Below are 27,141 nucleotides of genomic sequence, written 5' to 3' on the forward strand. Positions count from 1 at the left end.
TCCACGCCCACATGAGGTCCAATCAGGCAGAATAAGTGAAAACACCTGTTGAGTTGGACCGTGCATGTGCAGGAGCTTTAAGACGCATTACAGGGACGAGGCATACAGTAGAATCACCAATGCATGAGGACACAAAAGCACAAACACACCGCAGGTTTTCATGCGCTGCGGCGGGTGTGGTGCCCTGACAGAGTTCATGAATTAAGTGAACTCTTGAACTGTAGTCTGGTATGTGGCAGACAGTCAAAGTCAGTCAATCTGCACAGGCAAACCTCTGTCTAAACAAGTCCTCCACTGAGTCCTAAAATCACATTTTCATTTATTTTAATCAAGGAATAAAAAAGGAAACATCCCCCAAGGAAGTCAGCCAATGGACTTTTTTGATCACTCAGACATATTTTGGAAATAGTGGGAGAAGTTGAAAAGTTAGAAAGAAGCTGATTCATCCTGAGACTAAATTATGCCTGCAGCTTTAAATACGTGAGTTTACTGAACACAGGATGAATAATTAGTTTGACATTGTCTCTTCAGTTTGGAAAATTTAAGTCGCTTTTCCCATTTTCCCCAGCGATGGTTTGTATTTGAGGAACAGCCATGATCCATTGTCTCATGCAGGATATTATTTTCTGACCAAAAGAAGCCTAAAACTGCTAAGAAGTTACACCTGAAACCCACAAAGACATCTGCAACGTATTAGTTTAGTAGCTTTAAACTGCTCCGCTGGCTCCGCTTGTTGCTCTGCTGCACAGTCGGAGCCGTTTCCCTGGAGATGCTGACATTTTAAATGCCTCGTCATTCCTGGGTATGATAGAATTGGTGATTTTGTGGAGGTATCACAATTTCCATCTTGGGTTTGATTGTTTTTCCCGACTGAAAAGAATATTGCACCTGATTTGTTCAAGGACCATTGAGAAGTTGGAAATCCATCATTAGTTTGTGTTTTTACAGCTTTTGCCTTCGACAAATGGCGTATTTTTGAAAGGGTCACGTGATCATGAAGGGTAACAGCCTGATGGCATCAACATGGTGGTCATTACCAAATCAGCTACTCGATCAGACTTGTCCCTGACATCCTGACTGTAGATCCTGCTGAATTGGTCACCTACTCCCAGTCATAGCAGGACCATGAGGAGCTCGAGTGAGTCCTTGACCAGCAGCGTGTTTGGTTGTTTAATCCCTGCCTGCACGTTCACACCTCTGCACACCTGCTGGTTAGAGGAGGGGCGATTGTTGGACGGGGTCACCTGACTCAGGACAGTAACTCATGGATGAAGTCTCACACACACACACACACACACACACACACACACACACACATAGGTTTGCGTCGCTATCCTTATTAGGACATTCCGTTGACTTCCATTCATGTGAATATCCTAACTCTAACCCTAACCCTAACCAACTGATGCCTAACCTCAACTTCAACCGTACTGCAATCTACACCTTCACTCTACCTTTGACCAGGTGTTCATAAATTGAGTTTTGCCGCATTAGGACCGGTCTTTGGTCCCCATGAGGACTAGGGGTCCTGATAAGGTTAGTGTTTACACCAGAAAAGTCTCCAAAAGTTAACAAAAACCAAGTACACACACACACACACAAGTTCTGATGCTGTTTGGAAGCATGGAGGTTTGTCGCCTGCCTCAGGTCCAGATCTTGACGCTTCGGTGTATTTGAATTCCTCTCATGCATCATCTTTGGTAGCTGCAGTCAAAGCAGCAGGGAGGAAGGTGACGGTGTCTCTGTTGGGTTTTGGCCCGGCTCTGATTTACGAGCTGGAATGAATGATGTCAGCGCGTTGCAGCTGTGGGCTTGAGTTTGTGTCTGAGGTGACAAAAGCAGCAGAAGTTGCCAGCGAAGGCAACTTTCCTCCATTTATGTTCGCGCTCCATGTTTGTTGTTGGTAGTGTTCCAGGTATTCCGTTCAAAGCTGATCAGAGACGAGCTGATGAATTGATAATGAATGTCTACTACAAGGTCATGTGACCCGGGACTGAAAGCCAATTTAAAAAAGTTCCCACTGCCGAAAAAAAAAAAGACAGAGTGTAAGCGTTTTTCTGTGGGTACTTTTTTCCTGCAGTGGGAACATTTTTACACACACGAAGCACAATACCGACTTTTTTACATTTTTTCAAATCATGTGGCTGGTGTCGCTAGGCAGCTCAGACCAGGGGGTTGATTTCAATTCCTGGTAACCAGTCGAAGTAGCTGAATACTGAATGCGAGGTTGGGAATCATCACGTTTATTTTCAGGCTGAATTTATTGGCTCCCGATCGCTTCTGTCCACAGGGAAGTCGGTAAGACGTGTTAATGAAAGTAACAATGATCCTCTTAAGGGACACCAGAGACATTAATTAACTAGGTGGTGCACAAATGCATCATCCAGACAACCCCTTGATGTGTAGCTACTTTCCAAAAAAATCCCTAAGACACTCCAGGAAGGTCAGAGGTCATGGTCAGCCTGAGGGGAGTGGGTCTTGGTCAAGGGCAGCAGGCCAGACACAGATTTGAACTTGTGACCTTCAGGTTGAAGGTTCTCTGTTGATGTGAACGCTCTCTCTCTCTCCCTCTCTCTCCCTCTCTCTCTCTCTGCATTATCTGTTTCTTTCTGCGTTTGTTTCCGTCCGTCCTCGTGTTTGTGCCGGTGTGTCTGCACAGCCTTGAACTCTGCAGGCGGTTTTCAGCTCGTCCTCCTCCAGGCTGACGGCTGGAATGCTGACATAACAGATGTTGTCTGACAAAGCCAATAATTATCTGCTGTACAGCTGTATGTCCATACCTTCCTCTCTTCCTCCTCTCCCTCCCCCTCCACATCCTCCTCCGCCTCTTTCGGCTGGTCTGCTGCGACTCCCCTGCACCTACCAACGTTTACCCCTGCATGTGAACATGACATTTATCTTCTTAGCCGTGTTTGCAGCAGCTTCAGTGCTCCGACGGCGTACAGTTGAAACAAGCTGTGCCGGCTTCGTGACATCCAGCGCGTTTTATTTTATTTGTTCAGGTTTTTGGAAACTGAGTTTATGGCTTCTGTCTCTGCAAACATTAGAAAACACAAGATAAGAGGTGACGGCAACTACTTCCAAAGACGACTAGAGAACGTGACGTTAAGCAATAATGCATTAATAAACACATTATAGAACAGGATAAACCATCAGCACGGGGTTTTTCAAACATATTGGCAACTAAAGATCTGTGAGAACTTGCGTCACACTGCCTATTAGCTTGTTCTCCGAGGTGTTTCCATCAATGCTGATCGGAGGCAGAGTGATGAGTACCGCGTCCTGTTATTGGAGGTATTATTCCAGTTACCAATAATTAAATGATACTGAGTTTCTTTGGCCAGAGAACAGGGAGGGTTCTACTCGTGATATTTATCACAACTTCCTTGACATGGAGAGTATATGTGATGCTGTCAGGGCACGAAGACATCCTGGCTAAAATGAAAATATCTTTCATATCAGAGGAATCGGGTTTGATTCAGCGATGCAGAAGCAAACAATAAGCAGATGGAGGCCCAGGGTCAAAACCACAGAAGCGACCGTGTCCAGGAGGGTGAAAGAGAGAACACTGATCCAGGAACAGTCAGCAACTAGAGAGCCCAGGAGACGAATGACACAAGAACACGAACCACTGAGGAAACGTGCAGCAATGGACTGACAGCAACCACAACTCAGGTTTGAGTCAGACGCACCTACACCAGGGTGGGGAGGCGGTCAAACAAAGACAGGAAGTAAATGCAACACGCGTGAAGTCACACGCATGGCAAGAGAGTCCAACAAAGGAAGTCCAGACAGGAGCTGTGACCGATGTGTAAATGTGTATTATTCATACAGACTGGTACCAGGATCAGTTCTCTGTGTGTCGGTCTCTCTAAGAGCCTCTTGGCTCACTACATTGTCAAACGTCCTAGGTAACGAGCTCTTACTGGAAGACGATTTCCACCCTGCTGTCGCTCTCATTTCCTCCTCATCATCACTGCTCTCTAACTTGTTTCTCGAAAGCTTGATAGAAATAAACCTGACTTTCTTCGTGGTGCCTTGCCGTAATACACCACTTGCCAAGGCCAGTGAGTTAATTTTTCTCTAAAGACCACATTTTTAGCTCATTATATTAATTGAGTGCTCCTCCAGTGACCTGGAACAGCCATTTAGAGAAAACATTATTGATGCGTATCTTTTGATTTCAACTAGGATACAAGCAGAGGTGCGGGGTCAGGTACGGGCCACGTTCCACTTGAAATGGACCTTTAACTGATTACACAACGAGGGTCTGACACATTTATCTCCTCTTTTAAAAAAACAAACAAAAAAACAACATTTGTGTGATGAAACAGGAGCTCGTTTTCGGAGCCCTAAAGAACAACTGAGAAGGGCAGCAATGTCCTCCAGAGCTCATTCAACCTCACAAATATCTGATTGGTGAAGTGACGGACAGCGGTGATGAGCTAATTTGTAAGTCAACCTGGAAATGATAACATCGCCGTGGTTCAATGGTTCCCTCAACCATGAGCCTGCGCTACTTTTACATCCGAGTTTGGATTATCAGAGCGAATCAGCTCGGTGGCAAACAGACCCCATCCTAACTTTTAGATATCGTGTCCTCACAACAGCACCAAAACATTGTAAAACATAAATGTTTTCGGAAAGGACACAGGGTGCAGTTGGCAGGACGACAGCTCTGTACGGGAGGTTGTGGCTCCCGCCCCACAGGCATCGGACCAATAAGCAGAGTGAACGTTCTCCAGGATCATAACACACCATTGTCTCTCTGATATTGCACAATGCGATATGTGAAATTCTGCAAAAATGCCAGGGTTTAGTTTAGCAAGGTTTTGTGCTAAATTTGGAACTAAAACAGACTAAAAAAGCCTATTCAGATATACAGTGGCCAGTTAAGTATCGGTTATATTTGAGGGCCCTTTTTTTTTTTTAGCCCAAAAAACAAAGGGTGAACGAACCAGGCAGCTCAGTTCAGTGCAGATGGATGAACTCCTGGTGATACTCCACACTGGCCAGAATCTGACTTCAGTCTATATTTAGTGCTGAAGTCCCACAATGGAGTCCCCAAGGTCTCTGAACCTGACTCAGCACACACACGGCGATGTCAACTTTCAGTTGCAAGAGCAACAAAGACAAAACACCAAGATTGTAGCATTGTGGTTTTTCCTGTGACAGCAGCGATGAAAATAAACTTAAAGAAAACATGAAGAGAAGGTGAATTATTTCAGGACTCTCTCTCTCTCTCACACACACACACACACACACACACACACAAAACGAGAGGCTGGTGTTGACCTTATCCAACTCAACCATCTGACCCTGTTTTCCCCGTCATTTCACAAATGGGTGTCCCTTATCATGCCAAATAACTGCAGTTGAACCAGAAAACACTCCAGTCGGAGGAGGGGGGTGGAGACCGACCGACCTGCAGAAAGTGCAAAGATTATTTTGGCTCAGAGGAAAAGAAAAAATAGAGATTTCATGGGGTGGATAAAGAGATGTCGTAGATACACATTACAGTGTCTCCGAATATTTTCTTTCCTCCTCCTTCTTATGCCCATCATTCATTTCAAAGCCTTAAATCATTGAGAGAATGAAAGCAAGCGAATATGAGAGGTGGTTTAAATGCTCACATTCACTCAACTGAAATCTTCTGAGATTAAAATTTCCACTAAACGGTTTTAGGACGAGATTATTACAAGAAGGAAAGTTTTGTTTTGGTTTTTTTCCTAAATGTTTTTCGCCTGCATTAATATGACAAAGTTTATGTGTAACATCCATCCATCCATCGTCATCTTCCACTTATTCCTACACATTAAGGGTCGCGGGGGGTGGAGCCTATCCCAGTGTCAACGGGCAAGAGGCTGGGTTCACCCTGGACAGGTCGCCAGTCCATCGCAGGGCCAACATACAGAGACGAACAACCATTCACACTCACATTCATACCTACAGTCAATTTAGAGAATCAATCAGCCTCGTCCCCAAATTGATGTCTTTGGACTGTGGGAGTACCGGAGTACCAGAGAGAACCCACGCAGACACGGGGAGAACATGCAAACTCCACACAGAAAGATCCCGCGCCCGAGCCGGGACTCGAACCCGGAACCTTCTTGCTGTGAGGCCACAGTGCTGACCACTGCACCACCGTGCAGCCCTCTATGTGTAACATTCACTGTGAAATAGCAGCTTACAAATATGAGTGTCATTGACCCTGAGAGCGACTGCGGCTGCTCGCCGTTGTCATTTCTAAGAGAGGATGAGGAGGATTATGTTTGGATCAGCCAACGTCCAGAACCACGAGGAAGAACTACAGCTTTTAGAGGCTGAGCTGGTAAAATGGGGGTATGCTAACATGTCCATCCACTATCATTCATTGTGCTAAGCTAACAGGCGGTCATTCGGTCTCTGTGGGTTTCAGCTCCGTAATTGCAAGGCAAGGCAAGGCAATTTTATTTTGTAGAGCCCGTTTTCACCACCAGTTTGTGTCAAAGGGCTTCACATGGCATCATAACAACATCCTCTGCCCTCAGACCCTCAGATCGACTGAGGAAAAACTCCAAAGAAAAACCTTTGAACAGGGAAAAATCTGAGAAACCTCAGGGTGAGCAACAGAGGAGGGATCCCTCACCAGGAGGGACAGACGTGCAGTACATGTTGTTACAGACAAGAAAACAGTTTACAATGCAAAATGTGGGAAACATGGAAATCTTAACAGTTGAAGAAGGAGAAGGGGTCTCTATCCCTCTGAGGAGGGCAGTAAATAGATTTATTTCCCTCAACATTCTTCCAGACTAACACATTGTTTCTCATCTGTAATTTGCAGAACTGTTTTCCATGCACATCATTATATGATAATTTGAGATGACATTGTTGTGTTTACAATTATGCATTGAGGGACACAACTTTGATTTTCCAGGAAGAGGGGCAGCGGACCGTCAGTCTTCAGTCTGTACTGTATGGTAAAGTTCACGGTCCTTGTCTGGGTCCAGACCAAAGTCGGAGCCAGCGAGTCTGTCAGTCTTTGTTTCATTGTTACGTCAGTTGTATAATACACAGCACTGACAGTTATGTCGTGTTGTGTTCCCTCGCCGGTTCCCATGAATCCCACCCCCACCCGCACCCCCACCCCCACCAGCTGACCGGGCGCTGACCTCCACAGCCAGTGGCACCAGTGTGAACTCTGGTTCAAAACGTCGCCAAGTTCACAGTGACTGAGCGTCCATCAGATAACGACCTTGGCAGAGCTACGGGGACCTGCAGCGGACATAATTAGGCCGGGCTGTTTGTGTCCCATTAATTTTCTGCCACATAGCTTCGCCTCATTCTCTGCCTGTCAATGAAGGCGGTCAGGAGCAGGTCGAAATGCCTGCTGACCTCAGCAGTGACCTCAGGGGTGACCTCACTGTCACTGGGGTCTGTAATGAGGTCAAAAGTGAGGTTTCTTGGCATGAACTCTAAGTACTCTGAATACTTCCAGTACTTTTGCAGTCCTGTCGTACATATATACATATCTCATTAGTGTTTTCATAGGCAATATTGTCCGTTTTTATACCATAGATCATCAGCATGATGGAGATTGGGGGTTTTTGTAAAGGAGAATACAGAAAATGTGCAATCAACAGTCGAGGCATCTTACCTTATTTTGTCTGACTTGACAAACTGTCACTGCCCCGCCAAACTCACCGATCTCTTGATGTCTTATTATCAGTCAATTTTGTGTCTCGCTCCAACTTCCTGTGTTGTCACAAAACACCTTGTTCATTTATGGTTCATGCAATGTGACTCATTACACGTTCCAACTATTCCAGGGATGAACTAACGTCTTATCACTGCTCACAAGGATGCGGGTTCCCTCCCGCAACTCCTGCACTCCTGAATGTAGAAAGAGCCGGCCATGCACACCCGGCTGGAAGCTAAAGGTGACTGACAACAGCAAAACTGTCCAAAGCCAAACTCTCAGCTGCATCCACATCCTCTTTATCCAGCCCTGTGCTCAGGAACCCACTCACACTTCCATTTGAGCAAAAAACAAACTGTTGCATTTCCAGGTCAGCATAACCCGGCACAGCTGAGGGCCAGCAAGTCGGTTCAGCTGGATGCGCCAGCTGGTCACTCGCTGCACTCCTGGGAATGAGCACCTTACGTTTGGTGCTCATTCCCAGGAGTGCAGATTTTGGTTGTAGTTTTCTTTTAGCTGAAGTGCAGCTGTGGGTGGATTACCGAGCATACAACCAGCCTACGTTAGCTTCAAGCTAATCGTAAGTGGCTGGTTCTTTCTGCATTCCCGAGTCACAAAAAAAGAAGCAACAAGCAGGAGGGACAAAATGTTTCCATAAGCTCAAGTCACCCATCTGACAGTATTTGAAAGGCAGTATAAACTTTTCTGATGAAGTGTTACTTTTAATTGGATAATTTGAATTTGGAATGGAATTTATACAAAAACTACTCAGAACTCAGACGTATTGACCTGAAATATTTATGAACATCACATGACAGTTTAGCAGGGATAACTTAACTTACACAAAAGAACAAAAACAGCCTGTGTTTAACATCTTCTAATTTACTTTTTACAGCGACTGTACAGCAGCTACATCTGATGCACTCAACAAATGCACGAACAGGACAAGTATGTACAGACTCCTTAAAGCAGAGAAAGTGCTATCTCCTTCCATGAATCCATCCGTTATGTAAGAATTTCACAGCGCGTCTATTAGGCTTCAAGACTAACACAGAGACAGAAATAACATTAACAATAATAATCATAGTTTTTACTGCCATGATAACAGAAGGATGTTGTTCTAAACAATGGAAGATTTCTATGTTCTAAAAGTGGAAAAAGGTTTTATGGACAGTTTTTTTTTTCATCACAGGTTAGTGTTTCTACCTATTCATAATTCAAAAGTACAACAGAAACGATCTGCATTTTAAATACAGCTTATTCATAATGCTACTTCATTTGATACACACATAATAGCACTGTTACAGATATATATATCACATTCAAATCAAAAAAACAACACGAGCATTGACTTTACACAAGTATTTTGACCTCGGAGAAGCTGGTTCCACATTGCAGGGTTACTGTGTCAAAATGCAAGTGCAAGTTCCACCGCTTTTGTTTGTTTGTTTGTTTGTTCTCCAGTCGTTCTTCTGATCCTCTGGAGCTTTTCTGCAATACTGGCCTGAATTGGATTCCAGTGAGAACTGTCAGGTTTTACAGATGAAAAGGGAGCTGTCATCCTTTTGTCTCTCCAAAGAGACGACACCCGTCCCAGCCGAGGTCGGAGGACGCCTGATGAGCCGGCTGAAGAGCTCAGCTGGCTCCCTGCGCCTCCTCGCCACCTGAAGAGCTTTAGCAGGGTTTTTTTTCAGCAGATGTACCTGTGAATCTCATGAGTTTGCAGTAAATACAAGGTGAAATTTTGCATTTTTCAATTTTTTTTTGGAATGTTTCACCCAAAAAGTTTCCTTTTAAGCACTCACAAATTGGGTTCTCAAGCTGATGAAGATGTTTTTCGCTGCTGTGGAACTTCCTTGTGAATGCAGAATGATTTGTGTTTCTCCAAGCTAAATATGACACGGCAGTCACACAGAAGTTACGCTAGAGGACAAGACCTCTATTTGTGAGTACCTGAGGGGCAAAATACAGTTCTAAGGTGAAACGTCACTTTAAACTGGGCACACAACTGTACAAGGTTTAGATACAAGGCAGCAGGGTGGCTCAGTGGTTTGCTCCCTCTGGTCGTCACCATCAACAGACTTGTATGTAAGGAAATACTCCTGCCAGTGGTTCTGACGAAAGACCTGCAAGAGAGAACTGAATCTGGTCCCTGGGAACCTGCATTGCATGCTTTCCTGGACTAGTGACATTCATCAGAGCGCAGACACCTCATCCTCGTCATCAGAAGAAAATCTTAACAACATTTTAGTCTGATGATTCGGAGGTAAAGTTTGCCTGGTGAAGACTGGCTGTCTAGATGTGCTGCAGGTACCTAGATTTCACACAATCACCAGTCCAAAGAGGAGAATGTGACCCAAGCAGAACAAAGCCATGGCCTGCAACCTCAGGTGAGTTACAGAACCGGCTGACTTATTGGTGCCATGACAAAAACCAGCTCCTCAGGTTTGAACCAGACTACTGAAGTGATGAAGTGCTCCAAACCAGCGACGTACCAGGACCTGAGCTGCATATTCAGGTCCAGCAGGGTCTTTTCCCTCTTTGTAAAATGTAATTGTCTCTAAGAGGAAATTGAGTTCTAAAGTGGGTGGTTATAAGAGAAATGCACATGCAGCCCGTTCACCGGGTGCACTATGGGCACCGTCTGCATCTTGGGGAAGTTCTCCGTGGCCAGAGTCCACTTGCATGTCCCAATCAGCTCCACAGCGAGAGTCTTTAGGATGATCTGTGCTAGTTCTTTCCCCACGCAGCTCCTCACACCGCCGCCAAACGGCACGTAGCTGAAACGAACTGACCGGCTCTCGTCTCGGTCCTGGCCGAACCGGTCTGGGTCAAACAGCTCCGGACTGTGGAAAACTGCAGCTGTTTCGTGGGTGTCCCTGATGCTGTACATGACACTCCAGCCTTTGGGGATCTGATAGCCCTGCGAAACGAGGAGTTTGAATGAAGAAGTGTTTCAGATCAGCACAGAGAAGATTGAGAACAATCTTTTTAGTTTGAAGTAGCATAGAGGATTTTAGCAGTGCTAGTTCTGAATTCATGCTTTTTTACAGGAAAAAAAAGCTGGGCGATGCCAATTTAATGTCACTGTGTGTTTTTAGGGAGAAAACTTTCTGTTCATTCAGTCATTCATTTTCATTCGCTCCCACTGGAACCACCTTCTTTTTAACTAAATCCCAATTATTTCTGCAGAGTTGTCATTTCCTGGTTCAGGCTTTAGGGAGATGCACTTGAATGAACAGGCATAATGACATTTTAACACTGCAATTACCTCTCTGCTATAGGGTTTTTATACTGCCAGGGGGAGGTCCTTCAAAAGCGTCACGTGCATGACTTTGCACTCTGGGAATTCCTGTGAAATCTTTTTAAACTTCACAAAGCTCACTACAATAAACACAGCAAATTGGGGGCACATTGAGGGCAGGGAAGGGTATTTAAGGACAAGTGATGAGGCCGCGGCAGGGCCTCCTCAGCAACGGCCACACAGCTCTGGATGTGAACGCTGCCAGTGTGCAGCCTGGGATGCAAACGGGCAACAATTTCATTTAGTCAACTGCACGTTTATGTCGTGCCCAGCGCGGCTGTCCAAAGTGTGTGACAACGGACTTACAGTTCCTGTTCAGGGGCCATATTGTGCTTGTTCTTGTTTCACTAATCAGGGCAGTGATGATTTAGCCATTTTCAGTGGTTAGAGTCTTATTGATTGCTGCTGTAAATAATGAAGAGCAGCTCGTCAGGGCTATTCGTTAGCTAGCAGGACATTCAGCAGCTCACTTATGTGAGTTGTTAGTTGTGGTTATGGGTCTTGTAGTCTCAGTTTTCCTGAGAAGTCTGAATGTGGCTGAAATATAGAGGAAATTCTTTTGCGGCTTACAGATGGCACATAAAGAAACACAGCCTTTTTCCTTTCATCACAGGAGAAACTGAACCTCAAAAACCAAAACCGTCATGAAAGGAAAAGAAGCTTGAGCCGAAGCTTGGACTCACGTCTAATTCAAACGTCTTCAGGGCCGTCCGGTAGCCTCCTGAGACCGGTGGCAGGAACCGGAGAACCTCTTTGACAACACAGTCGATGTAGCGGAGCTGGCTCAGCTTGTCCAGGCTCAGGTGCGGTATATGAGACCGGGATGGGGGAAAAACATCTTCATCCCTGACAGCCTGACACCTGTCAGTCAACGGGAAGGTGGGCTCTGTCTCTGCAACAGTCTCATCCGTCACCATGGCAGCAACAGATGGGTTGTGACTCCCGTGGGACTCGTAGCCGAGGCCCTCGGCCTCCAGCTCAGCTCTGGCCCGTTCCGCTACGGCTGGATGACGGAGCAGCTGGAGCACCAGTGAGGTGGAGGCGCTGGCAGTGGTGGAGTGAGCGGCGAAGATCAACTCTACTGCCGTTTCCTGCAGGATCCAAAGACGGATGAGTGCTCAGATTAATAGGATATGAATTTATATATATTTATATATTTTCAGTTGATGAGGTGTAATCACCTCACACTACAAATGGTTATGGATTTATGAGCTCTTTAAGCTAAAGTAGCCCAAAATGGACAAAGCTGAGACTCTTGACTCTGCTGGTCCTCTTGTGACCTTTATCATGTTGTGTAACGAGTCATTTTTGTAAGCCGTGCAATCGAAAGTGTTCTGCTTTATTTTTTCTGTTGGTATTACCATGTTTTTGTCCTATATTTGGTTGAGCGAAGTGCAACCAGCAGCAGGCCAGAGGGGGCAGCTCAGTGACTATCATCACCGGTGCTGGTGGATTTACGACCAGTTCGGAAATAAATCTGTGGAATACTGGTGTTTTGTAATGTCAGTGCTTCAGTCGAGGTCTTGGTTAGGTTTGCAAAAACATTGTGGTTTTGGTTAAAGTTGAAACATCCCCAAGATTACGCGACCATTGTTGTTACTGGCTTGGTGACTCAGTGGACAGTGCAGTTGCATCACAGCGAGCAGGTCGAGGCTTCAGTCAGGTCCTGGTAGCTGGTTTATATAAATTAGCTTCGGTTCCAATAAACCCACCACGACGAGCACGCGCACCCCTTCAGTGGTACCTCTATTTTTAAGGGTGTACGTTTGATTTGCGCCTCCAATGACAGCTGATGTCACCTGTCACAAACTGGCAGCAATCAATAAAAAACTCTGGTACCTTGAGCTCCTGGATGCTGAGCTCCTGGCCGAGCTCCTTGGCGCTCAGCAGCATGTAGTCAAAGGCATCGTGATATTCCTCCTCTATATGCTGCCGCTCCATCTTTTCCTCAATGATTTTCTCCATGTGGGTGTGCAAAATCTCTCTGGCTTTAATCCCCTGGACAGAAAAGTAACCTCCGTATTTACCCAAATTCATTCAAAACACGCAATCGTTTTGAGCGTCATTAATTTTATACAACTTTTTTTTTTTATTTTGTGTGTCCCCATGGTGCCTGGACCCTCTTACCTTGCGTAGCCCACTGAGGGGAGCATCGACGGGAAGTGAGAAGAGGTTGTTCATCAGCTGCTCAAAGATCTTGGCCAGGTAAACTATCCTCTCCTCCTCCATCTGAAGACCCAGCAGGACCCTGACGGCAATGCGAAACGTCAGGGATCTGGCGGCGTTGTAAACGTCGATGGCGCTGGGCTCCGCGCACCACTTAGCAATTTCAGACTTGACCACGTCCTGCAGTCGGGACAGGTAGGACTCCAAAGCCCCCCGGCTAAAAACCTTGGCCAGAATCTTGAAAGGGTTAAAGGAACAAAAGAGAGAGGAGTCATAAAAGGTTATTACCTGGTACACGGCAGTCAACACCTTTTAGTAAATAGTAACTTGGGAGGAGGACGGGTGGGGTGGGACTGGAGGGCTGAGACGGGATGGAGGTGAAGGGAAGATGTAGAAGATGTGGAGATAAGTAAGATAGAAGTTATAAAGAAAGATTGTCGTAGACGAGACTGGAGCTGTAAGATAAAATGGTGGAAATGTGTTTGTGGGTTTTGTCTTTTCATGCTTGGACTCTTCTAGGGTTCATTAGTCAGCGGTGATGCTCCTTCGCTTCTCAGGCGTAACTTCTATAAACTGGACAGAGGATTTAATTATGCTGTTCTGCTATGAAGAGCAATACAATTTGAATGTGTTGTTTTTTATTCTAAGAAGAAGAAATTAGAGGTATTTGTGGAAATATCAGAACAGTAAACTGGAGGGGCGTGTCAGGGTCTGCGTTTGATTGACAGCAGCAGTAGGAAACCAAACACTCAATTTCAGCATCTTTGTCTGAAGCCAGAGGGCTGGACAAGAGACCGGACGATCCGGAGAAGATTTAAGTCCAAGATCAAAATGATGAGTGATTGACCAAAGCTCGGACTTGGCGTGTGTGTGTGTGTGTGTGTGTGTGTGTGGGGGGGGGGGGGGGCTGTATGTCTGCACCTTCGTGCCTAGAACAGAGACTAGAATAGTTCCTGTTCTTTCATTTGGCCCCTCCCACTGGTTTCCCCTCATCTTTTAAGCTCTCGTGGTTAATCTGAAGATTGCTGTCGACATCTGAGAGGTGCAGCCATGCGTCGCACCTGAGGCGGCTCTGCCAGCACAAATGGGGCTTAAATGATGATGTAGCAGGAATTGTCGGTGTTGTGGTGAAACATGCAAGTCCGAGTTGCTAAAGTGCATGAAATTCAGCTCGCTGGTACCGGAGAAGGGTTCTGAATCCAACCTCAACACTCGCTTGCTTCCATGTCTCCAAGGCTGAGTGCAAAGAATAAAAACACTGAGAACAGAAGCCCCGTAGTACAGGAGTCAAACTCATCTCGCCTCTCACCTTTCTCTTCTTCTTGTGCAGGTCTCCGATGGAGTTGACCAGGGTGTTGGGCCCCAGGATGATGCGGGTGCTCTGGGGCCACTGGGTGCAAACCAGGCTGTGCTCACCCAGCAGGATCTTGCGAATATTTTCAGCACCCGTCACCCTGATAACGGGTTTCCCCAGTAGGTGTGTCTTAAACACATTTCCATGACGTTCTCTGCGGGATATGTGGAAGTTAGAGCCCTGAGGAGTAAAGAGGAAGGAGGAAGTTTAACATTTATAGTAACAAAACTACAAATCAGAACAAGTCGAGTAACAAACGTGCACTTCAAAGTGGAAATTCTAGTTTCTAGATGAATCCGTCTGACTGGGTTTAAAGGCGCATAATCAGTAGAAACAAGATGTATTTGTGTATAGATGGACAAAATACTTCCACTTGTCAAACAAGTGTGTAATTAGTGTACGTTGTCCAGACATTAGACTACATTCTGGTAGTCCAACCCAGGAGGAACAGGACGTTCTGGGGAGCATCCCCAGAGGACCCTCCCCCAGCCCTACATCGCTGCCTAGTTTAGGCATGTGGGGTGAGATCCAATCACAGCAGGAGCGGATCCTCCCAGCAGGAGGGTGGAGAGACATAAAGCTCCAATTTATTCTTGATGGAGGATTTTAACAAGATGGAGGAGATTTTTTTCTGAAGTAATAGTACATACAAGTACCCCCAGGTCCCAGATGGGAACCCAGACCAAAACCTTTTGGATGCACTGGAACACCAACTGTGACATGAAATCCCTCCAGCCATGGAGCAAACGCTTTAAAGAAGACGGTAGCATGTTCCAGAAGAACACTAGCACGCTCTAGAAGAACCCAGCATGTTCCAGAAGAACACTAGCACGCTCTAGAAGAACCCAGCATGTTCCAGAAGAACACTAGCACGCTCTAGAAGAACACCAGCATGTTCCAGAAGAACACTAGCACGCTCTAGAAGAACACCAGCATGTTCCAGAAGAACACTAGCACGCTCTAGAAGAACACCAGCATGTTCCAGAAGAACACTAGCACGCTCTAGAAGAACCCAGCATGTTCCAGAAGAACACCAGCACCCTCTAGAAGAACCCAGCATGTTCCAGAAGAACACTAGCACGCTCTAGAAGAACACCAGCATGTTCCAGAAGAACACCAGCACGCTCTAGAAGAACACCAGCATGTTCCAGAAGAACACCAGCATGTTCCAGAAGAACACTAGCATGCTCTAGAAGAACACCAGCATGTTCCAGAAGAACACTAGCACGCTCTAGAAGAACACCAGCATGTTCCAGAAGAACACTAACACGCTCTAGAAGAACACCAGCATGTTCCAGAAGAACACTAACACGCTCTAGAAGAACACCAGCATGTTCCAGAAGAACACTAGCACGCTCTAGAAGAACACCAGCATGTTCCAGAAGAACACTAGCATGTTCCAGAAGACCACTAGCATGTTCCAGAAGAACACCAGCATGTTCCAGAAGAACACCAGCATGTTCCAGAAGAACACTAGCATGCTCTAGAAGAACACCAGCATGTTCCAGAAGAACACTAGCATGTTCCAGAAGAACACCAGCATGCTCTTGAAGAACACTAGCATGTTCCAGAAGAGCACTAGCATGTTCCAGAAGAACACCAGCATGTTCCAGAAGAACACCAGCATGTTCCAGAAGAACACTGATTTCTCGCTGCCAACCTGTAGCCTCCAGGTGTAGTTCATCTACCTTCCCGTCACCTGCCTTTGTTTTCCTCTGAATATCTACCATCTTCTAAATCTTAAAAGGTAAAAAGAGAGGAGGGACAAAATAAAGTGTCCCTCCTGCTGCGAGGAGGCCTAGGGCCAGTGAGGAGTGGATGGGGAGATAGAGGGATGGCAAGGGCCAGGGAAGAGTGCATTCCTCTCTGCAGGAGAGATAGACAGACTGAAGAGGGAGGGACAAAGAGGGTGAAGAATTGAAAAGAAAACGTCTGTTTCTTCTCCCCAAGATGGAATTACCCACGAGCATCAAGTCCACACATGTCTCATTAACAACTGAGGCAGCAAACCCTTTCAGATCAATCACCAATAAGCTGATCATTAGAGTCTCCAGCTGTGGCGCTGCTGGAGACTTTCACCGTCACACGCTCACTCAAACCAGGCGTCCAGCCTGTATTTTGGAACGCTTGTAAAGAAAAGCATCTACAGCTACAGCCGCCCAGACGCGCCACCTCCTCCGCTCACCTGGAACAGCCAGTGGAAGGTCTCCCCGACCAGCGGCCAGCCCATCGAGCCCTTCGGCAGCGGCAGGCTGCTCTCCTTGTCCCGGGTCAAGCTCCAGCGGAGGCTCCACAGCTGCCAGGTCAGGGCCAGCAGCAGGAGCGCAGACAGCACCGAGGTGAGCGCGGTGGCCAGAGCCGACAGCACCCCGAACTGTGCCAGGGGGAACATCTCCACCGAGCGGGTCCGCTACCCAGCATCCACCTGTGTCCGTGCGTAAAAGCGCGTCTGTCCCGTTCTGCTCTTCCAGGCTCTTCTCGCTCCAGTGTCTCCTCCTCCTTCCTCTCCTCCTCCTCCTCTTCCTCCTCCTCCTCCTTCTTCTTCTTCTTCTCCCCTGTCAACTCTCCTCAACTCCAACTCGTCGTCTAAGTTCAGTCCAGCTGCAAGAGAGAGAGAGAAACGTTCTGATCACTCCGGCCGGAGCTCCGCCGGTTCTCGGGTTCGTGTCCCGAACCTGTTAAAAGTACGGCGTCTTTGTGGTTCCGATGAAAGCGAGTCAAGACTTAATAGCTTCTGCTGACTCGAGTAACGCTGCGGTGACCGGATGGATGCGCCTCGCCTCCACGAGGAAACTCCCCTTCATTCCTGTAAAACGAGCAGTAGCTGTCAACTATTCCAAACACTTTTACGGGTTTACATGCGCCGGCTTGTCTATTAGGTTATGAGTCTTTATAGGTACAGTTGAGGGGCTCAGCCGCGCCCCCCACCCCCACCACCACCCCCCACCCCCAGGCGGCCCGAGGTTTACAGAGCAGCGGCAATAAATCAGGTGAAAGAAGAAGAAAGTGGTGAGATGAGAGAAGCAAGATGAGAGAGATCAGAGAGTTGGATTAAACAATGCTGGCATCTTCTCTTCCTGGGCGTAATAAATCATTCTTATCCTCGTTTAGGAAAAAAGAACAAACGGCGAGCTCACCTCCGACCTGCGTCCCTGCCCGGCGAGTTTTTCCAGGGAGAAGTTCGTTCCTCTCGCGCGCCGGAGTTCCTCCACTGCGAGCGGGCTGCGGGGGGTTTTATAGACACGCGGCGCGGCGTGATCCACCTTCGGCGGGTGACGTTGGTCTGAATATGTTAAAGAGGCTCGTTCATTCACGCGGACCCGAGAGAGGACGTTTCTGTTCGGAAAAAAAAGAAAGGAAAAAAAGGAAAAGGTTTGGAGAGCGGATCAGAGACGCGGCGCTCAGACAGAGAGAGCAGCGTGTGTGTGTGTGCGCGCGCGCGTGCGTGCGTGCGTGCGTGCAGGGAGCCAATCAGAGTTTGGCGCAGGTTCCGAACCCGGGTGACTCAGGTTGGAGTTGAGTCGCATTCCGAGTCTCTGCACCCGGACGAGGTGAGGACGGGAGAAGAGGAACCACCGGGATCCGACGCTCGGGCTGCGACTTCAGGCTTCTCCTGAATTTATTTTACTGCAAATTGTTCTGCAAAAATTAAAAAAAAAAAAAATTAGAGTCTTTGAAAATGTGTTTTTAGTTGGTTAGTTAGCTTAGTTGACATGAGATCAGTTGCAGATGAATTTCTGATTCATTTCAGGATGAAATGATGAATGAATACATAAGAAAACAAAAATGCCGCTGAAGTTTGACTCTGAGAACCAACCGAAGCTCTAACGGTCAGCTCACGAGCCACTCGTCGTCTTCTTCTCCTCCTTCTTTTTTCATTTGTCTTTTTTTTGGGGGGGGGGTGAATATTGAAACCCTGGTATGAATTCTCTCCCTGAGCACTGATGAGACGCGAAGGCCCCCGGGTTCCTCAGGATCTCTGAGGGGGGGGGGGGGGGGGTCCGTTTTGTTTTTGTTTTGTTTTTGTTTTTTGCAACGTTCACGATCAGCTGGGGGGGAAAAAAACGTGCAGATTCAAACCTTAATTAAGCCGAAGGTTCCACGTTCTATTAAATCGAGATTCGAGCCGTTGGAGGCGGAATAAGAAGAACCAGAGCAGAAGAACCAGAGCAGAAGAACCAGAACCAGAGCAGAAGAACCAGAGCAGAAGAACCAGAGCAGAGGAACCAGAGCAGAGGAACCAGAGCAGAAGAACCAGCAGGTCCTGGCGCGTCTCAGTGACGAGCCTCCTGATGTGTGTGTGTGTGTGTGTGTGTGTGTGTGTGTGTGTGTGTGTGTGTGTGCTGGGTTTACGGGCTGATAGCTGGATTTGGTTTGTTTGTTTGTTTTTAATCCCCAACACACGTAACCTTTCCACTATTATGTCTATTAGGACGTCCACCGTTTTCTCAGTTTCGATTTGATTTGTTTTTTTGTTCGTTGTTTCCTTTTAAAAAAACAAATTCATTTCAGATTTTCTTTGTTGAATTGAATCCTATTTGCTGACTCCTATTTTTTAAAGTCGAACTGCAACACCGTTTCAAAAAGTCATTTTCTGCAGTCTAATTATTTTTATTATTTTCTCAGTTAATTAAAGCACAAATTAAATTTACCTTAATCGCTGATGTTAAACTGCTGGAGATGTTAAGAACGCGGATTCGAATTAGAATCTGTATACAGGTGACTGACAGCATCAAAAAGAAAACACACACACACACACACACACACACACACACACACACTTTCTCTCGTCATCGAATGAATGAGATTCTTTTTTTTTTTTGTCGTGTGAACTTAATTAAGAACGTCCGCGCAGCGCCGTAAATCTGCAGCAGACATCTGAGAGGATCTGCTGGGAACCCCCCCCCCCCCACACACACACACACACACACACACACACACACACACACACACGACAGAGAGAGAAATAAATGCTCTTTCATATCAGCTTTCAGGAAACCAGCCGAGTTTTTTGTCGTAATTCTTACTTTTAAAGGAGGGATAAACGGTACATTCGTATGTTAAATAAAATATTCTGATGACCAGAATTACTGTTTACATTAAATTGGTAAATAGAAGTGTACGTCTCTTTGTTTTCTTTCTGAAATTTTAAAAATCTTCATATTTGCTAATTTAATTAAGAGGAAATAATTTTGAGTTTGTGTTGACTTTTTTTTTTTTTTTTTTTTTTTTAGGGACGATACGTGAATGGAATCAGGTTCAGCCGCCGACAGGCTCGGGATCCGGACGTCTTAGATTGAATGATAACATTTCACACTTTAAAATAAGGCTCGGATCTTATTTGATGATGAAGCTGACGGTTGCGATGACGACCACGCAGTAGAACTCCTGTTTCTCAACATTAATAAATGGTCAAGTCACGCAGAATATAACGCACCCCTCATGTCCCCGATAAAGAAATCATAAATTATTAATTTTAAACCATATTATCACTATGATAACAACAAACCTAATTGTATTGGCTCTGATAATAAGTCATCATCATCAGTTGAACAAATATGAATAAACTTGTCGCTGTGCAGCTCACAACGTGCATTCAATTTATTGGGTTGTAAAGAACATTTTTTTAAAAAATCAACTTTCGTCAAATTTATCTTTATTGTAATATTTCTTCTAAATTAAAAAAATGTTGTGACATTAAAATATTAATTATTTGAGTATGTAAAGAGGCTGAACAGGATCATTCTCTCTTGTGATGGTATTTTACAACCGTGTCAATGATATCTGATGTTTTATTGTGAATAACATGGTGCCAGCCTCCTCCATCACATAGTTTTCATTCTCCTGACATCCTTCTGTCTGAGTGCCTCCACCACCTCCCCTCCCCACACACACACACACACACACACACACACACACACACACACACATTCCTCTGGCTCAGTTCATGTCACGTGTCCCATCAGGCACCTCTACTATTGTCAAACGCCACAATTTAATGGGTCATTTCGGAGGAAAAAAACAAAAATAGCAACTTCCAGATTCAAGTGGAATGCAGCAGAACACACCTGAGGTCACATGACAGCTCTGGAACTCAAGGGTCGGTTTCAGGAAATACTTCAGTAAAACCTGAGACTTCTTTCCTCGGCATGATGACGAGGTGGAACTGAGAGTAACACCGGTGTGAGACGCTCAGAGCAACGTAGTCCCACACCGGCAGTGGTCGCAAACACTGTTGACCAGTAAATGGTACCAGAAGTGTTGTCCAGCGCTAGCAGTAGCCACGGTGACGCCAAAGAAGTACAGAAGTAGTGGATGAAGTCAGGGAAGGCCAAACACCGACATACTGCATGTTTAGTAGAAGGTTCTGACGACAAGATGGAAGCTGGAGTGAGGAGAAGAATTTAACAACAGATTATTATGAGAAACTGTGTGTAGAGATGAAAAGACCATTTTGTCTTTTGTCCTTTGGGGATGCACACACACACACACACACACACACACACACACACACACACACACACACACACACACACACACAGCTGCTAGGATGCATTTCCTGTCTTGTTGTCCCATCATTCTAAGTGGCTCTGACACTTAAAGAGCCATTCCACTAATCCTAATCCGGAGTTTTTTTAAAAGCCTCAGTAATGGAGATCTTCCTCCCGCGGTGCCCTGGGCTGCCGCGTCCACAACAGCTTCTTCTGCAGATCACGTCTCTGGTGTCGACTCCCACGGCGCGGAGACGGTCAACGACCAAGTGGGCCGGATTAGAGAGGACATCTTCTCGTTGTGCACCGCTGAAAACACCGCTGATGTTCAAGAGTTGAATTTGTCTCCGGTGAAGTTTGTCAGGTGAATAAAGATACGACGCTTCCTGAGAATAAAAACACATCTGAGCTTCATTCATTCCTTGGTGGCTTTTTTGTATCACAGTTTTATCAGGTTAAGATGAGTTTTCAAGGTGTGAACACTCAAACCAGCTGGTGTGTTTCTTTGTTTGCTGGAAAAGAAAAAATGTCAGGTTTTCTGGAAGGAAACAAATGCAACATCTCCTTTTCAATGAGTAAAATCTAAATCTGTGCTTAAAATGAGGATATTTCATCAAATTACATGTTACATTTAAAATCTTAGCAGAAATCATTGGGTTTTTTTTAACCAGATTTTGTCTCCGTCGTTTGACAAAAATTTAGTGGAAAACGGAGCGTCAGACAACAGGATACAAAAACACCTCCCAAGAGCTGAAAACACCTGATTTATAGAGATTGTTTTGCATGTCGGTAACACAGATTAGCACTAGATGTGCTGTGATAATAGTCACAATGATAGCATGAGCATCGGATCCCGATTGAATTCATGTTTTTCAAGCTATTTGTAAAATGCACAAAGAGGCTGTCGATGGCTGCTGTTCCCCCCATCGCCCTCTGGCCTCCTTCTCTGTGGGTCCGTGTCATTGTTTCTGAGCTACGTGGAGGTTAATGGTTCCAGAAATGTCCTTAAATGCAGCGTGATATTCGATGAGTGTGTCTCTCTGCTAGCTGCTGATATTCGTCACTCGGCTCCTGCTATTAATCTTACTGAGGAAGCCAGGAGACGCCGAGAGTGCAGAGACTGAGCAGCAAGTAGACGCACGCCGCACACAGACAGAACCGCAAAGTTACATCTGCATCTAAATACATGCAAAGCTAATAAAGCCATCAGGACGCTGAACATGGCTGCGCGCCCGGACGTCGGGGCTGACAAAACATCTCTACATCTAGAAGTGTATCCAAAAAGGCTTTTTTCTGTTTGAATGAAATGTGAACACAAACTCTATTTTATCTTTGTTCATCTAATGTTGGCAACTTGTGACCTTTGACCTCCAATCTCCTCGCTGCTCATTGGCTCGATAAGGGAAAAATCCCCTTTAAAGTCTTCCAACATCTCTCTCAGCAGGATCAGCTGGTGTGTGTGTGTGTGTGTGTGTGTGTGTGTGTGTGTGTGTGTGTGTGTGTGTGTGTGTGTGTGTGTGTGTGTAGGGAGAGACAGAGAGATAGAGAGTAGAAAGTGCTGTAATGTAAACACTGGATGAACTGTGGCTGCTGTCAGCCTGAGGCAGCGCTGCACTGACAGTCAGACAGATTTGCTTTGATCTGAGTCCCACTCAGTGTGTGTGTGAGTGTGTGTGCGTGTGTGTGTGTTTGCTGTTTGGAGGTTTAGTTTTATGGTTCAGGGTACAACTGAGCTGAGGCTCCCTGTATTATGTTAGCAAATGTCCTCACAAGGATAGAAGTAGAGACATGAGTGTCTGTGATATGAGACACACTGATATGCTTGTTGTGTATTTGGGGCCTTACAAGGACGCTCGTCATGTTTCCACCCTTCTACCTCCTCAGTGGCACCAACGCTTATTTAGCGCATTTGGATTGTGACACTTGTGGAAGCTAAAGCATCCGGCGTGCCTGCCGTCACCGAAGATGTCACAGGTGGAGCGAGCCAACGGGTCCAACCAGAGGGTCTGAACCTTTTCTGTCACTCGGGCCGAAGCTCGTAGCCGAGGCACCTGCGACTTTTAACATCCATTTAAATCCAAAACTCACAGCTTTGTCCTTCATCAGGTTTTGTCGTTTGCTTTCTGACTCTTTCAGGTAAGTGAAAACATTCAGCAAAGATTAGAGCTGGGTTGAGTTACGGCTCTTCACTTCATAATCTGGACAGTCTAGGTCAGACTGTTGTTACAGACCTTCTGTACATTTGAGATCACTGCGATTTCACTCGTTCACTCTTTTAGGGGTCACAGTCAAGTTAAGACTAAGAATCAGTAAAACCCGGACAGAAGTTCAACTCAGCTGACGGACCTGAACATCTCACATCCACATGAGGACCCACGTTACCTCGTTATCACCCCTCCTTGCATTTCTTCCTTCTTGTCCCTCATTCATCTTCTCCCGTCTGGAGGGAGCGAGTGAAAACCTTCCCTCTCCTCCCTCCTGCTGCTCGGCTGCTCGTTGGAATGTTGGGCTTCCAAGGAAGAAGGTGTAAACTATCCAGCCGCCGCTTCCGTTGTAAATTGACAGCCGTTCCCTTGACAGGCAGCTCTTAGGCAGGACAGGAAGTGAGCATCCACCGGGCTGCCGGTGCAGGTCACGGAGCAGTAATGTTGAGCTTTATAATTCACACTGAGAGAAGTTCAGTTCCACAGTTCTCTGCTCCTGCTCAGAGACACTGTGGCTGTAAATACGGGGTTTGGACTCCACGTCTTATCACTGACAACGTTGACGATGCGAACCAATCAGGATCCTGGTGGTGGGAGACGGCTGATCGAGCTGGGAGTATTGCTTTGTGCAGGTGTTATTGATTATTTTAAAATCAGTATTTACAAGCACTCACACACTCGCACGCACACGCTCACACACGGACACACTAAGAGGGGTCCTCCCCCAACCCACACTTCCCCTTCTCCTCTCTTCGGCTCTTTGATTTTCCTCTCCTTTCTCCTTGTCTGAGTTGCTACCTGTCATCAGCAGCACCTCCAGGGAGGTTGTGTGTGTGTGTGTGTGTGTGTGTGTGTGTGTGTGTGTGTGTGTGTGTGTGTGTGTGTGTGTGTGTGTGTGTGTGTGTGTGTCCCTCAGGTCATGTGGATTTAAATCCGTTTACAAAGCCACATTATGGGGACTTGCATCTATTTTAGGGTCACAAAGCAAATCATAAGATTTTGGTTTGTAAAATAAAAGTTTGAATATCTTAATGTCATCATAACAACAACAAGAACAGACAGGTGGCTTCATCGACAGCATTTGAACTGAAGAATCAAAGAGTTCCAACACCTTATTGCCATATCAACCTTGGATCTGCACCATGTAGAGGGAGTGCCACCCGGCTGATGTAACATCAGAACCTAATAAAAGAATAAAAGTGAAAGGATAGAAGAAGAACAAACGTAAGAAAGACCAGTGGAACCCAGTCTTGGAGTGGGTGAGGCGGGGTCGGTCTGACCTACGGGGCAGCCCCAGGGTTAGGGGTAACACCAGGACTACCGGTGGTCCAAGTCCTTATCTTTCAGCCGGAGCGCCCCGTCGAGCCAGCAGGCCGGGGTATCGGGTTTGGGCCGGGGCAAAGGGGTCACGACCTCTGCTGGGAACAAGGGCTACTGTTCTGCTCCACTTGAGCTTTTAAAGAAGACGACTGTTTTCTGGAGAGAGGAGGAGGAGGAGGCGACAGAGAAGCTCTTCGATATCGCCGTAAAATCAGAAGGTAAAACAAACAGATCTTACAAACCTGTAAGAGCGCGACACGTTTGAAGATGGCGCTAAAACCTCTGCTGATATTTCAGCTCACGGTGTATTTCCCCTTTCAAATCCTCTTTTTTTCTCCACTGCTTCTTTACACCTCTGTCATTCCAGATGTCAAAAAACCCAATTTAAAAACTCCCAACAGCCCGAGCAGCGTAAGCCATGTTTTTTTTTTTGGCCAGCTGTGTGTTCAATCATCCACAAACACTTTGACTTAAGCAACAACAAGAAAAGACCGTTATATTCCGACGTTGCAGCGAACGAGCGTGGAGCGAGACACGCTGGTCAGTGGAAGCTAAGATACATGGGTGGCATTTTCTGACATCTGGACTCAAGAAGAAGCAGTGCAGTGGGAAATCTATTCATCAAAGGGCCTTCTTGTGAATATTTGAAAGGCAAAATATAAATTATGGTTGAAGAATCTTGTTATTTCGATTTGTGTCACCATCTGTGTGGCGGCAGACTCGATCGAATGGGTAGCGACAATGAGTCTGCATTTTTTTTGGGGGGGGGGGCTTGCTTTATGTTCTCGTGTGTCTAGGATGACCAATTTTGAGAAAACGAACAAAAATTGAGATTCAATAAATTCTAAATGGTTTGTTGCCCCAGCTCCCAAATGACAGGAGATGGAGCATCTTAGCCGCCACACACGAGCAGCGCCACCGAACCTCAGTGGCCTCAGGGCTGACATACCTGACTGAGGGAAATGACCTTTCCACTGCCGTCCTGAGTGTGTGTGTGTGTGTGTGTGTGTGTGTGTGTGTATGCGTGCGTGTTAGAGGTAGCTTTGCTTTGTTTACTCTGATGAGGGAGTAAACAAAGGAGGGAGGAAGTGTCCTTTATGTGAGGGAGGAGGAAGAGTGTCCATCCAGCCCTGCAGTCACACACACTCATAATGAGACCACCTGTTACACAAAACACACACATGGCTTTGGTCGAAAAAAAATCTGTCCTTGGGCTACGATAATAGATCACTCACACACTCTCTTTCTCTCTTTAACACACACACACACACACACACACACAGCGGCTGTTGCAAAGACTTTAATCAGCGCTGAGTGGGATCAGTTAAGGTGTGTGAGCAAAATTTACGAGCTGCGATGACGTTCACTCTGAACCACAAGGTAAGTATTTTCCCCTGCGGTTTGAGTTTGGGTGGGAATATGATTGAAGTGTGTGTGTGTGTGTGTGTGTGTGTGTGTGTGTGTGTGCGTGTGTGTGTGTGTGTGTGTGTGTGTGTGAGGAATCACACTTGTGATAGATTTCACAAGTCGCCAGGATAAGTTTCATAAAAGCTGAGTTTCGTTGCTACATGAAAACCCCCGTGTGACAGTACGAGTTCATTGTCGTGTACACTTCACCTCAGTTTTTATTCCTCGAAACCTCCTCCTCTGACACATACTTGATACGGTGCAGCTGTGCCTCGGGGGAGGCAAGCGGGATCATTTCCTGCTACTGTATTTGAATGTAACGCAATTCACCACAACGGTGGCAACAAACAAGTCAGAGGAACGCAACGACCCGCTAAACACTGATTACAACTCTGATACGTCCCCACTGTGCAGACCTGGGTAGACCTGCTGCCAGAGCCCCGATCCCACAGCCAGCGGCGAGCACAGTCATCGCAGCGGTGGCTTGTATACGTCTTCATATACGCATATCTATATTCAGATGTTTACTGCACGCGTGAATGAAATACCTCGGACAGTTTGGTTCAGTTTATGCAGTACATCGTTTTCATTTCATATCACCTCTGCATGCGGGGTAATATTTTGCGTTCAACTAATTGTGGAAGGGTGCAGCCTGGGCAACAGAGGACGCCATTACGTTGCGGGGCAGATTATAGGACAAGAACGCAAGATGCAACCTCACGTGTTCCCTCGAAAAACATGTGGAGACATATTTCAGTGCAACCCAAGTGCGACTGAGTTTTTGCCAGTTTTTGCCACTTTGCGACAGTTTATCTGCTTGACAAAACATGTTTGAGTTTTCAGCGGCTGTTGTGAACTTGCTTGCACTTGAGTCGTTTACAAAAGAAGAGGTTGCTGCTGTAAGAGGTCCCAACATTTTTGGGAGGACAACATTCCAGAGGGGAACTCCAACATAGGGGCGTAGTTTGGGCGTGCGTCTTCAGTCTGCTCTCCAGACTGATCATCAGGAGGAACGACTAGCGAGAGGAGCTAGTCAAGGTCCAGTGGGACGCACCGTCATGTAGGAACCTGAAGCCCCCAGAAGCCATGAGGGACGGCGAAGTAGGAGGCATCTCTCATCCAGCAGCTCATTTAAGTAGATGCAGGTTAAAAGAAAAAGATCATTATCATAATTGAACTTTTTGATACTTGGGAGTCTTTTTTATGTCTCATATGTG

The 27,141-nt window shown here is 46.2% G+C and overlaps 1 protein-coding gene across 1 annotated transcript; it reads right to left on the minus strand.

Moving 5' to 3' along the window:
• Positions 1-8,435: 8,435 nt before the first annotated feature.
• Positions 8,436-17,749, minus strand: cyp26c1 (cytochrome P450, family 26, subfamily C, polypeptide 1). Its single transcript, XM_086180793.1, has 7 exons — positions 17,640-17,749; positions 16,688-17,103; positions 14,458-14,682; positions 13,110-13,385; positions 12,822-12,980; positions 11,666-12,073; positions 8,436-10,601 (listed from the first exon to the last, which is right to left on the minus strand). The coding sequence occupies exons 2-7, from the start codon at positions 16,892-16,894 to the stop codon at positions 10,257-10,259; spliced, it is 1,620 nt and encodes a 539-aa protein (XP_086036919.1). The 5' UTR covers positions 16,895-17,103; positions 17,640-17,749; the 3' UTR covers positions 8,436-10,256.
• Positions 17,750-27,141: the final 9,392 nt, after the last annotated feature.

The sequence above is a fragment of the Aulostomus chinensis genome, chromosome 16, assembly GCF_037954235.1.
Source record: "Aulostomus chinensis isolate RoL2024-O1b breed Wild chromosome 16, RoL_Achi_v1.0, whole genome shotgun sequence".
Taxonomy (NCBI): Eukaryota; Metazoa; Chordata; class Actinopteri; order Syngnathiformes; family Aulostomidae; genus Aulostomus; species Aulostomus chinensis.